This window comes from Oryctolagus cuniculus, chromosome 6 (genome assembly GCF_964237555.1).
Source record: "Oryctolagus cuniculus chromosome 6, mOryCun1.1, whole genome shotgun sequence".
Classification (NCBI taxonomy): Eukaryota; Metazoa; Chordata; class Mammalia; order Lagomorpha; family Leporidae; genus Oryctolagus; species Oryctolagus cuniculus.
Window position 1 is genome coordinate 54,802,787 of NC_091437.1, and position 12,705 is coordinate 54,815,491.

Genomic DNA, 12,705 nt, shown 5'->3' on the forward strand with positions numbered 1-12,705 from the left:
ATTCCACTGGAGGGATTGGTCTACTGGAGAACACAGAAGAGTCCCAAAATATTACAGAACCACAGGCCCACAGATAGCAAAGAGATGTTTGCAACGTGCAGAGGGAGTACCGCGAGACACGTAGAGAGAGCACACGGTTCAGGGTGAAGTTCACGTGTGTCACTTAACCTCCCAGTGCCTCCAGTTCCTCTTCTTTAAAAGGGAGAGCAGCACCTCCTTTGAAGGTTGCTCTAAGTTTTGAATAAAATAAAATGTGCAGAGTGCCTGTCCCACCGCTGATTCTTGTCGAACAGCATTGTTGGTGGTAGATCTAAGATGTCCCTCCAAACCTTGTTCTTCTGTCAGTGTGGGGAGAGGTGATGAAACTTTGGTTGCTAAGCCTACAGATGATTGTTCCTTATGATTGTGATTCCCAGGCTTCTGCCATGTGCTGTTGTATGTGTGTATATGTGTGTGTGTGTGTGTCATTGCCAGTACACTAGGAGTGCTTTTTCTCTGAGATCCCATATTCTGGGGAAGCAAGAGCACTACAAAGCATTCCTTAGGAGTAGCACAGAGCTTTCTTCCTCTGGTCCTCTGTTCAGCCTAAGTGGGGCCCTTCCAAGGACAAGCTCCTGAGGCAGGCGTGTGCTACCCTCTCTGCAGAGAGGAGCCAGCCAGGGCTGGAGCTGAGCTCTGGGAGGTCAGAAAGAGGATATCACCTGGCTCACTCGTTCATCCTTCATCCTTCCTTCTTTCCTTGCCTCTGCTCTGGAATGTGGAGAAAAGTGGTGGCTAATACTTGCTGCAGTAATGACCCAGTCTGAGAAATACTGCAGACAGGTCACCTGCCCTGGGGAGTCAAGTATCTGGAATGCATCAGGAGCAGTGTGAAAGTCCATTCTTTCAGAGACAAGTCATTCAGTAGACATTAAGGCAAGCAAAGAAGGAGAAAGTTGAAAGTCCAAGGTGCCCAGCACTTACAGATAAGTGAGAACCTCTATTCCAAACAGACAGGGAGGCTAGATTTGGACCCGATCCCTCCATCCCTGGGTCAGTAGCCATGCATCTCTGCTTCAAGTGGGACAGGAAAGGAGCTAGGACAGAACGTGCCCTTGGTTCTTCCCCTTCATGAACTGATTGTCACTCAGACCCCAGGCCACCAGATGTAGTAACTGGGATGCAACCCAGAGGAAGAGGTTGGAGGAGAGCCTTTGGGGAAGGCATAAAAAGGGGTGGCACTGTGATTTGCCTGTTCTGGCCTATTTCTCCTGACTAAGACAGTGTTGTGGGTCTGCAGAGAGCCCTGACATGCATGGCTCCCTCCAACTTCTCACAAATTTGATTCAACCATTAAAGCAAATGTGCAACAAAAAAAAAAAAAAAAAAGGATCAAGCTGGCTTTCCTCTGGGTTTGCTAGGGATATATCAGCCAAGATGGTGTCTAATTCTCCCTTCCAGTGTGAGTGTACCCTTGTCTTCCCTGCTTATGGCTGGGAGAAAACGAGACTCCTGGGCTTGGATATCAGTTCTTCCACTTACTGAGCTATGTGCTCATTCGTGCCTTGTTTAACCTCTCTGCACCTCACTTGCTGGATCTGTAAAACGGGAATGATAGTGAACTCTCTCACATGAGTAGGAGGAAATACATTGCAGTGATGTGTGTATGGCTCTTAGCAAAGTACGGGATATAAAGAGAGAAGTTAGCTATGGCCAATATTAATATTTTATTGTCATTCACATCAACTGTTTTGTTTGTGGGATTGCACCAGCTCTGAATCCCGTGTTTCATTTTTATGATTGCTTAGATGCTCTTGAGACTGCCTATGTTGTCCCGAGCCAAGTTACTCAACCACTCATCACTCTGCCCTTCTGCGAGCTGAATGTGGAGGTGGAGGGGTCTAACGTTGGTGATGTCGCCTCCAGTGTTCATTTGATATCTCTTTCTATGAGCTGCATTCTCAAGGAACTGGGAAACAATGGGGCCTGCAGCACCCAGGAGCCACTCATTTTCTTCACAGAGCCATACTTACTATGACTACTATTCCTATTATCAGTCCTGTTAATTATACCAGATAACAAAAGATCATGGTAATACTTACTAATAGCTTGCTATGTGCCAAGAATTGTGCCAAGCTCCTTATAATATAATTTCGTTTGATTTCCTTAGCAAGTGTATGTGAGAAAATGACTGTGCCCATTTGACGGATGGAGAAATAAAATTGTTAAAAACTAGGTAGCTTCCCAGTGGTCATATATCCCCTAAGTAGCCATGCAGGGAATCAGAGTTAAGCACCGGCCCCGCCATCTGCAACAGACTCTTCCCCTCTGAATTCTAACCTGGGGCTGTTATTCTTGAAAATCCTCACCCCAGTTCCTTCTGGCTCCCATTCAAGCTCAGATTTGAACAAAGCTTTTCGGTGCCAGTTTTCATCAGCCATACACTCCAAAGCTTCTACCAACACCATCTCCACTTCCTGCATCTTCAAATTGTTGTCAAGATATAACTTGCCTCAACCAGGTGGCTGAGGAGGAGGAGAAGGCAGTGAGTTTGTGGTTAATGCATCATCTTGGGTCTGAGGGGTATGGAGTTTTGAAAGGCTAACAATTGGCATACCATTTTTAGAAATGAGTGATGCAGCACTTATGCAAGCCCCTGCTTTTCTTTTTTCTTTTGTCCATTTTGTCATCCGTTTTAATCATAGACCATAGAGCAAAACAAGGCTGCTTATTGTGGGGGTGCCCTCCCACCTTTCCCTACCCCCACCTTTCACAAGAGTAGACCCAACCTAAATGCTGCCTGCCCTCCAGCCGTTTATTTAGGCCAAGTGCAGCAACAATAGCCAGTTATTAACTATTTACTTCCTTCCCTCCCCCAAAGTTCTCCCTTCCTTTGTTATTTCCAATGTGGGTATTGGTTGTTTCCACATCAGTTTAAACTGCTCTAATGTAGCCAGCACAAGAGTTGATAACCCAAGGTTTTGCACTGGCCACATCCTCATTGAAATTGGTACTATTAGACAACAGAAAAGCATTGCTTTCTTCTTCAGTTTTTATTCCTACTAGTAGCGTGCTTACTAGGTTGATACTGTATAAGTATCAACTTATCACAAACTCATCGTTTGTGGTGACATTGTACTATCATGTGACTTCATTGCTATGTAATAGACAAACCAGTAATAATATGTGCATTAATTAAACCTAATAATTGTGTGAAACTTAGAGTGGGCTTTGGGGTTCCTTCAGCAAGCTGAATTACTCATTTCTATTTTGAGTGAACGGAGGACATTGGCTGCTTTGGAGAAGGGCTCTTCATGAATTTTCCCTCTTGAAGAACTACAGGACAAGTTAGCATCAGCCATTGTTGGCATTTTTGAGACAGAAAACCTAAGAAGCACGTACATTGGATGACAGGAATAAAAACTGATAATTGCAAAAAGTGTTTGAGATTATTGGTTGTAGTGTCTTAGACTCATGTTACCCACACTGAATACCAGGCCACCACCAGTTAAACTAGGAGTGGAAAATGTAACAAATGTGTAGATGCATATATCCGGCCACATTAACATAGAAGGGTTATTAGGGTTTATGGCCCACCAGAGAAACTACCCAGGACCTTTGGCCATAGCCAGTTGTTGTCATGAGGGAACACAGAACCAGAAATCTGGGACAGTGCACACGTCATGACTTCACATTTTTCCTTACAGCCAGCTCTTGCCCTGGGTGGATGATGAAGTCTGTGTTTATTTCTGCTCCCTTCCAGGCCCTTGAGCACCGCAGTTATGTCGTGGCCATCCTTTATCCCTGAAGGGACCCAAAGAGGTTTTGTGCTCATGGTTTGGGGGAACTTTCTGGCCTTTAGGTGGCACACTTAGCCCTTTACAATTTTCTTTCCTCTTTCATAGCAAGCTTAGCAGGTTTCACCATTTGGCAGATGAGTAGGCTGCGAATTCCAGAAAGGAGGTAGCATGCCTGGGTTCATGCAAGCAACTTCTTTAGCTAACCGCCCCTCCTAGATGTTCCCATATCACTGAGGTATGTATCCCCACCACTGTATTGAAAGTGCCTTTAGCCGGCGTCGCAGCTCAATAAGCTAATCCTCCGCCTAGCAGCGCCGGCACACCGGGTTCTAGTCCCGGTCGGGGCGCCGGATTCTGTCCCGGTTGCCCCTCTTCCAGGCCAGCTCTCTGCTGTAGCCTGGGAGTGCAGTGGAGGATGGCCCAAGTACTTGGGCCCTGCACCCCATGGGAGACCAGAATAAGTACCTGGCTCCTGCCTTCGGATCAGCGCGGTGCGCCGGCCGCAGCACACCAGCCATGGCAGCCATTGGAGGGTGAACCAACGTTAAAGGAAGACCTTTCTCTCTGTCTCTCTCTCTCTCACTGTCCACTCTGCCTGTAAAAAAAAAAAAAAAAAAAAAAAAAAAAAGTGGCTTTTCCTTCTGTCTGCTGCACCTCCTTGAAAAACATGGCTGTTGGAGAGACACAGTGAGCAAGTTCATCAGTGCCTCAGTGCAAATGAACAAGAGCAATGCGAACATCTTTGAAAACTGAGGATGCTGCATAATTTTTGTTTTAGTTGTTATGACTTATTTATTTGCAGTGAAATAACATGCGGCTTCACAGGAGGGAAGGGTGAATGGAGGATTAAGTATTATTTCATTTCCTCTTATTCTGCTTTTGCTAGCTCCCGCCCACACCCCACCCCCACACTCACCCTGAGAAGCTCTAGGGGTTGTCTTCAGGGAAAATGGGAAGTGAACTTGACCACTCCACCCCTTTAAATGGAAAACTCAACATCCATTTTATTTGGAGCTTGCAGCTTAGTGCTCCAGTGGCTGCTTCCATTCCCCCTGGGCACCATCCCTGGATCCCTTGTGCATACAAACAACCTGAGGAATTCTGCCCACACAGTTGGACAGAGAAAGGCCACACAGGCTGAAGGGGGCAGGGGAGCACAGAGGAAGTGGGGGTGGTGGAGGGCCTGGTAATTCATTTAATGGATTAAAAAAAAAAAAAAAAAAGGCAAAGGAATAGACAGGGGCCTCTTTGTACCTGGGGAAAGTGTGTGGTCTGCAGGGGTGAGGGTGCAAGGCGGAGGCAGCACGAGGTCCCACGTTGGGGCTTGGGCTGGGGAGGGTTCATTCTCACTTGCACGCTGACTCACCCCGTCTTCCCAAGGCAAGTCTCGTAATTACCCCACTAATGGGGAATAATGACACCACTTGGAAGGCAGTTGGGAGTGGGGGAAAGGCAGGCATGAGAATTCATGAACTGTGTGAGAGGGGCTAGGATAGCATCTCTGAGGAATCATTATCACATCATCTCACCCCGCTTCCTCACTCCTTTCCACTCATAGGAGACAGACAAATGCTAAATAACTATGTAATAATACATTACTAGACAGACAACAATGCCGGAAAATATAATAGCCTGCTCCAGCGATGAGACGCCCCCAAAGATATATTCAAAATGTCACCGATGCATAATGTAAAATATGAATTAGAGGTTCATTTGGAGGACATGATTTCAAATCTACACAACTGCACAGCGGCATTTACCACCGGGTTGGAGTTTTCGTTGTCTTTTTCTGAACATTAAAAAAAAAAAAAACACAAAAACCCTTTCCCCAAGTAACTTCCATCCATCCAGAGCCCAGACATGAAAACTTCCTTCCAGGAACTGGTTTCCCCTAGATTTTTCCTCCTTTCTCTTGGGCTTGCGACTCTCCAAACCTGGAATCTACTGGCAGTGTTGTCTGTCTCTCAGAATGTTTCTCAGTCTTCCCAGGAACCCTAGCATGTAGATTACACCTTTTGGAGATGTAGCCCGGCCACATAAGGAGACAAGTAGTTGAAATTTGTGTCAAATTGCTTGTTTAAATGACTTGAGCCAACTTCTTAAAGCCAGGACAGCAGGAGCCGAGGATTTTAAAAGTTGGCAGGGGCCAAAATGACAAGGCTCAGCAGTCACCTGGTGAGCTGCCAGCCCCGACTGGAGGCTTCAGAAAATAAACTTTGTCGAAGGACACAAATGAAAAGTCATGTTTCGGCATCCATGAAAGCAAAATTACAGTCTTCTATTGCACGGGAACTGCTTTCGTTTTCATTAGGCTTCAAATATTGTATGGATTGAGAATCGGTTGCTGGGAAAACCTTGCATGGAGTTATCCTGTGTGGTGATATTTGCTACAAGGAGGTGTTTGCAGAGGGAGAGTTCTCCTTTGTTCTTTTTTTTCCTGCATGGTTGGAGGATTTTGTTGTTTGAAAAATAGGATGCGATTTGGAGTCCGGGGTCAAGGTTTGAAAAGGCACGCCCTGACCTTCTGCAGAAACCGGGTCTTCAGGGTTCACCTCTCCCAGGAAAGAAGTCATCAGGCTCCCAGAATGAGGCGACTCACAGGTGTACTGCGTTGATTCTCATTTTCTCATACACACACACACACAAACCATGGTGTGTGTATATCAGAGATGCAAGGGTAGTTTTCAGAAAGTTTGCAGGAATTAAAAATGGAATGAAACACTGGAGTTTATTTTGGTGCAAAATAACTTTAGAAATGCATGCATCGTTTTTTTCATAATTCACATTTCCCACATAAAATGAAAAATGTACTGAAAAAATACTTGGCGCCAAAATAAGCTCCGACCTTCAACTGTGTTTTTCCACGAATGCTTTGAAGTACCCTCATATTTACTCATCTGTATATGGAAACACAAGCATATATATGCAAATGCTTATGTACATATATGCACACAACGTTTGTATACTTTGCATTAATTGTCAGTATTTTCAAAGACTGGGAATTTTTACCCCATCTCCAGATCTTCTGCTTTTCTAGAAAAGCTAGAATATGCCGCCACCTCGAGCCCTCCCTAGTGTCATGTGGCCTTGATTGGCTGGAGCCTAAGGGGGGGGGCACTCTTCCCCTCTCCAGTTCCGCTCAGTCCACAAATGCAGGTGATGGTCCCTACAGGTAGCAGGGGCTTCAAAAAAAAAGGGGGGGGGGATGGGAAATTGGCAGCATCTTTTCATTCTGTTTTCCTTGAACTTTGGGAAGGCTCTTTGCATATGACAGTGTTGCTCCCTGATACAGTCTTATGATTGCCGTGAGAAAGATGAGATACCTGTGAAAGAATATGCATAGTGAGTGTGCTGGACTTGTTACCACCTTGAGTGTCATGTTACTCTCCTTGTGGTATTGAAGTGTTTCACATAGTCTCAGAGGTCAGCCCTCATCCACCCATCCACCCGGTTTGGTTAGCATGGTTTGCTGTTACTGTTCTTGGGATGCCTTTGGTAAAATGCAAAGTACTACAGGTATAATTGTCGCCAGTCCTGGGATGCTTTCTGCAGTCTTGCCTGTCTAGTCTGGTTTGTGGTGTTTGGTGATTGTCATCATAGAGACTTTGCTTCCAAACTCTGCAGATTTGCAGAGTGCCTGAGACTGGAATGTGTGGATGCTGATGGCTCTTTCTCCTTCTTTTGGCAGGCCCTCCAAACCACCACAGCCAGTCCACGCTGAGGCCCCCTCTGCCACCCCCTCATAACCACACACTGTCCCATCACCACTCGTCGGCCAACTCCCTCAACAGGAACTCTCTGACCAATCGGCGGAGTCAGATCCACGCCCCAGCTCCAGCACCCAATGACCTGGCCACCACACCGGAGTCCGTTCAGCTTCAGGACAGCTGGGTGCTAAACAGCAACGTGCCGCTGGAGACCCGGTAAGTCCCTGTCCCCAGCTCATGGAGAGGCACACCCCACCCATCTCCCACAGAGAGGGTCACAGTCTGCCTGTCCCCTATCCTGACTCATGCACTCAGAGCCACCAGGCAGCTCCACATTCTGCTGGGAGACACAGCCTTGATGTAAACAATGGGGCAAGCTTGCCACCTCCTTCTTCCCTTGCTAATTTGACCCTGGACAGTGGGTTGATAGGTGTTTCTTTGTTCACATGTGTCTCCTTTTAATGCTTGTTTACTCTCTTAGACAGCTCTTGTGTACCCAACTAATAGAATTAGCATAACATATTTTTACTCAAAGGCTCATGGGAAAGATGCTTATAAGGGTATATTGACTGAAAGCTGCTGATAAATTATGCATTTGGCCTTTCTTGAAGTAATAAATGAAGACTCATTTGAAATTAAGTGTTTGGGGAGACCTTGAGAAACAGTCCCTGACTCCAGACTGACAGAAGTGTAATTTTAATTTATATTTCATCCAACGTGCAGTCCTGCTTCAATCCCGCCTGTACACACTAACAGCTTGATGCCTGTGGGGCAAACAGCAATGTATAAACACAAACAGGAGAGAAGGGGCAGCCCAGAAGTTAGGAGGGAGCAGGTGGGAAAACATCTCCAGGCTGGGCTTTCTTTTGTTTCTGCCTTTGCCTCAGTCCTTGTGCCACCTTCCAAAGCCATGCGTGCCTTAATGACCTGAAAGAAGAGCCATCAGTCATAGCGTGGTAGGAGGGGGTGTAACTGACAGATATTGAAAGGGCCTTGCTGCTTCATCCCCACACTCTCCTGGGGTCCTGCACTCCGGCTGCTATTGTTTCTATGCCCGGAAGAACCAGGGAGACTGAACAGAGACGGCCTAATTTCTATTGACGGATGAAAAAGTTATCAAATCGTCTTTAAACTTTAACTGCTTTGGTTAGAGGAAAGTCAGAAACAATCTGTACTCTTTCTAGGAATTGAAAGCCATAGATTGCATGTAGAGTTGTGTCTCATCTACAACATTTTGGGTTTTCTAAAATAAGATTTTGAGCATGAATGAGTTATTTGGCCTTGTCACTGTAATCACTCCAAAGCTTTATTTTTGGACAATTGTAGGGTATTTTTAACCACACCTGCATTCTTTATCTCTAAAGCTTGAAATATGTAGACAATTAAAACTATTATATATTCTATATGCTATCATATATAATTCAGATGTATACTCTCTATAGAGAATTTAAGTGTATACATTTAAATGCCTGCCGTGATAGAGTGCTCCACTAATAGACAGCTGTGCAGGAGGCTGACTCGGAGTCGTGTCGTGGTTGAAGGTGTTCTTAAAGCTGGTTAAGGTTTTCTGTCCTTTTTTCTCCCCACATTGTTGAACTGTCAGGGAGTTTGTTGGTAACTAGTCACCCTATTTTTATATTAATAGATGATTACTTACAAAATAGTTTCTTTTTTAAGAAAGCTTTTGTTTAATAAATATAAATTTCATAGGTACAGCTTTTGTAATATAGCAGTCCTTCCTCCATACCTGCCCTTCTTTTTTTTTTTTTTTTAATCTTTTATTTAATGAATATAAATTTCCAAAGTATGACTCATGTGTTACAATGGCTTCCCCCCCCATACCGTCCCTCCCACCCACAACCCTCCCCTTTCCCACTCCCTCTCCCCTTCCATTCACATCAAGATTCATTTTCGATTATCTTAATATACAGAAGATCAGCTTAGTCCATACCTGCCCTTCCACCCCCACTCCCATCCCACCTCCTATACCCTCTCCCATCCCATTCTTCATTAAGATTCGTTTTTAATTATCTTTATATACAGAAGATTAACTCTATACTAAGTAAAGATTTCAACAGTTTGCACCCACACAGACACACAAAGTATAAAGTGCTGTTTGAAGACTAGTTTTACCATTAATTCTCATAGTACAGCTCATTAAGGACAGAGGTCCTACATGGGGAGCAAGTACACAGTGACTCCTGTTGATTTAACAATTGACACTCTTATTTATGACGTCAGTGATCACCCGAGGCTCTTGACATGGGCTGCCAAGGCTATGGATGCCTTTTGAGTCCACAAATGTCAGTATTTAGAGGGTCATAAGCAAAGTGGAAGTTCTCTCCTCCCTTCAGAGAAAGGTCTCTCCTTTTTGGATGGTCCCTTCTTTCCACTGGGATCTCACTCACAGAGATCTTTCTTGTAGGCCATATTTTTTTTTTTTTTTTTTTTTTTTTTTTTTTTTTTTTGCCACAGTGTCTTGACTTTCATGCCTGAAATGCTCTTATGGGCTTTTTAGCCAGATCCAAATGCCTTAAGGGCTGATTCTGAAGCCAGAGTGCTCTTTAGGGCATTTGTCATTCTTTGAGTCTGCTGTGTGGACTGCTTCCCATGTTGGATCGTTCTCTCCTTTTTAATTCTATCTATTGTTATTAGCAGACATTTGGTCTTATTTATGTGATCCCTTTGACACTTATTCCTATCTTTATGATTAGTTATATACTTAAACTAATCACTTTAACTAGTAAGATGGCATTGGTACCTGCCAACTTAATGGGATTTGGAGTCCCATGGCAAATTTTTAGCTTTACCATTGGGAGTAAGTCCGAGGGAACGTGTGTCAAACTGTGCATCTCCTCCAAAGTTGAATAGCTGTTTTTGTAGACAGAGTAGAAGGAAAGAACATAGTGTAGCCAGCGCCGTGGCTCAGTAGGCTAATCCTCTGCCTTGCGGCGCCGGCACACCAGGTTCTAGTCCCAGTCAGGGCACCGGATTCTGTCCTGGTTGCCCCTCTTCCAGGCCAGCTCTCTGCTGTGGCCCGGGAAGGCAGTGGGGGATGGCCCAAGTGCTTGGGCCCTGCACCTCACGGGAGACCAGGAGAAGCACCTGGCTCCTGCCTTTGGATCAGCGCGGTGTGCCGGCCGCGGCGTGCCGGCGGCGGCGGCCCTTGAAGGGTGAACCAACAGCAAAAGGAAGACCTTTCTCTCTCTCTCTCTCTCTCTCTCTCTCTCTCTCACTGTTCACTCTGCCTGTCAAAAGAAAAAAAAAAAAGATGATATTGTGTATGGTTGTGCATGCCAGTCACTGATACTTCACATACATCGTCTGTCTCATTCAAGCCTGGAAGTGACCCATGCGGTTGGGAGGAACTGTCCCTATTGCCATTTTAAGATAGAGAACCTAGTGTTGAGCATTTAGTGTAGCAGTTATGACACCCCTTGGGACGTGCACATTTCATACCACAGTGTCTGGGTTTGAGTCTGAACTCTGCTCCTGATTCAATCTTGCTGTTCATGCACACCCAGGAGGAAGCAGGTGATGACTCAAGTTGTTGGGTCCTGTCACCTACATGGGAAACCTACATCGTGTCCCACGCCCTAGCAAGTTTTTATCAACAGTGAAACAAACTAATTTGCAAGCCTATGGCTTCAGGAAGATAATAGATTTTTGAGCCACATTGGCTGGAACACTTGTGCTTCCTATACACGAAGACAGGTGGTCAAAATTTAATGAGTAAACAACCACGATCCTGTGTTTATTGACCTAATTGTGGCATTGAAGAGCCAGACCCCTCAGAGTGTTTGTTCTTTCCAAGGAATCTTGCCTTGGTGATAAGAATGCAACACATAAATGTATCTCCCATCCGCCACCTCCTGATGTGATCAGTCCATTTCCCAGGAGTTTTTGAACCATTTGTGATAAAGCATCCTTATGACAAATATCTAGTAGAGAGGACCAACAAAACCAAGCAGATCACTTTCTTGCTTTCCTGAAGTAAGATTGCCAAGAACTTAGGTTCTCGTCCACAGAGTGCTGTGGCAGATCATTTGGGCTTCCAGCATTTCAATAATGATTAGGACTTTTCAGTGATGCTTTTGGAAAAGATAAAAGACAAGATTTTGCAGGTAGATAGGATTGTCAAAATCTTAAAGTCATCCAAAGGAAAAATAAGAACAACGTGTGGATGTTCTTTGATCATTATGTTCTAAAGCCCAGAGATTGTGGTGGGTATTGGGCGTAGAGTTTAATCCACTGGTTGGTACACCCACATCCTAGATAGGAGGCCTTGGATTTGAGTCCTGGCTCTATTCCAATCTCCACCTTCCCACTGATATACACCCTGAGAGGCAGCAGATGATATCCCAAGAGATTGGATCCCTGCCACTCATGTGGGAGTCTCATATTTAGGTCATGGCCCCTGGCTTTAGCCCGCTGGCTTTTGCAGGCATTGGCAAATGAACTAGCAGATAGGAGCTCTCTATTTCTCTTTCCCACTTCTTTATTAACCCCTTCCATCCCTCTCAAATAATAAAATAAATATTTTTAAAAGTGCCAAGGATTGGCAAAGGTGTGATTAAGGCCATTGAGGTGGGGTAACACCAGAAACCAAGCACAGCAGACAGATGTCAGCAGATCTCTGGAACCCCTTTCATAGACCTGAGTCCACAGAACTCGATTAGTGCAATGGTCTCATATAAGAAAATTTTAGCAGCAGTCCATGGAATTGTTGAAATTTATGATTCTCTTTTAAGTCCTATTAACTTAGTCTTTTATTCACAATTATTAGCAAAGTCCTTCACATATGCTGAGGGCTATGTTAGGTTCTGGAAAGTTAGAGATTAAAACATGTATCTGCCCCTCATAGTCTGTGTAATCTAAAGGAAAAGATAGGCACATACATAGAAAACTAGAGCAGTACATTCATCAGGAAAGTGTGAAAGTTACATGGCTGTATGGGGAGAGAACTGGGTAACTCTCCCAGAAATGTCAGAAAGTGTTTCACCCTTCAGGGGCTACTTGACCTTGGTTTTGAGGTATGAATCGAAGTTTGCCTATTAGGTAAGTGGAGAAAAGCAAAAAAACTACCATATTATTAGTTCCCATTCTCCACTGTCTTGTCTTAGAATCATGGCTACCAGGAACTGAATACATTTGCTCATTCAAACACATTGTGTCTTATAATGGTGTCATTTTCTTACCCCAAAAAAGAGTATATGGAT

General features: G+C 44.7%; 1 protein-coding gene across 22 annotated transcripts in view; it reads left to right on the forward strand.

Moving 5' to 3' along the window:
* Positions 1-12,705, forward strand: part of TENM2 (teneurin transmembrane protein 2) — a 1,294,348-nt gene that overhangs the window by 998,937 nt on the left and 282,706 nt on the right. For all 22 annotated transcript variants that reach the window (XM_051844425.2, XM_051844426.2, XM_051844423.2 and 19 more), the window contains one exon: positions 7,468-7,702. In XM_051844425.2, coding sequence (XP_051700385.1) covers positions 7,468-7,702 — 235 coding nt within the window. The remainder of the gene's footprint in view (positions 1-7,467; positions 7,703-12,705) is intronic.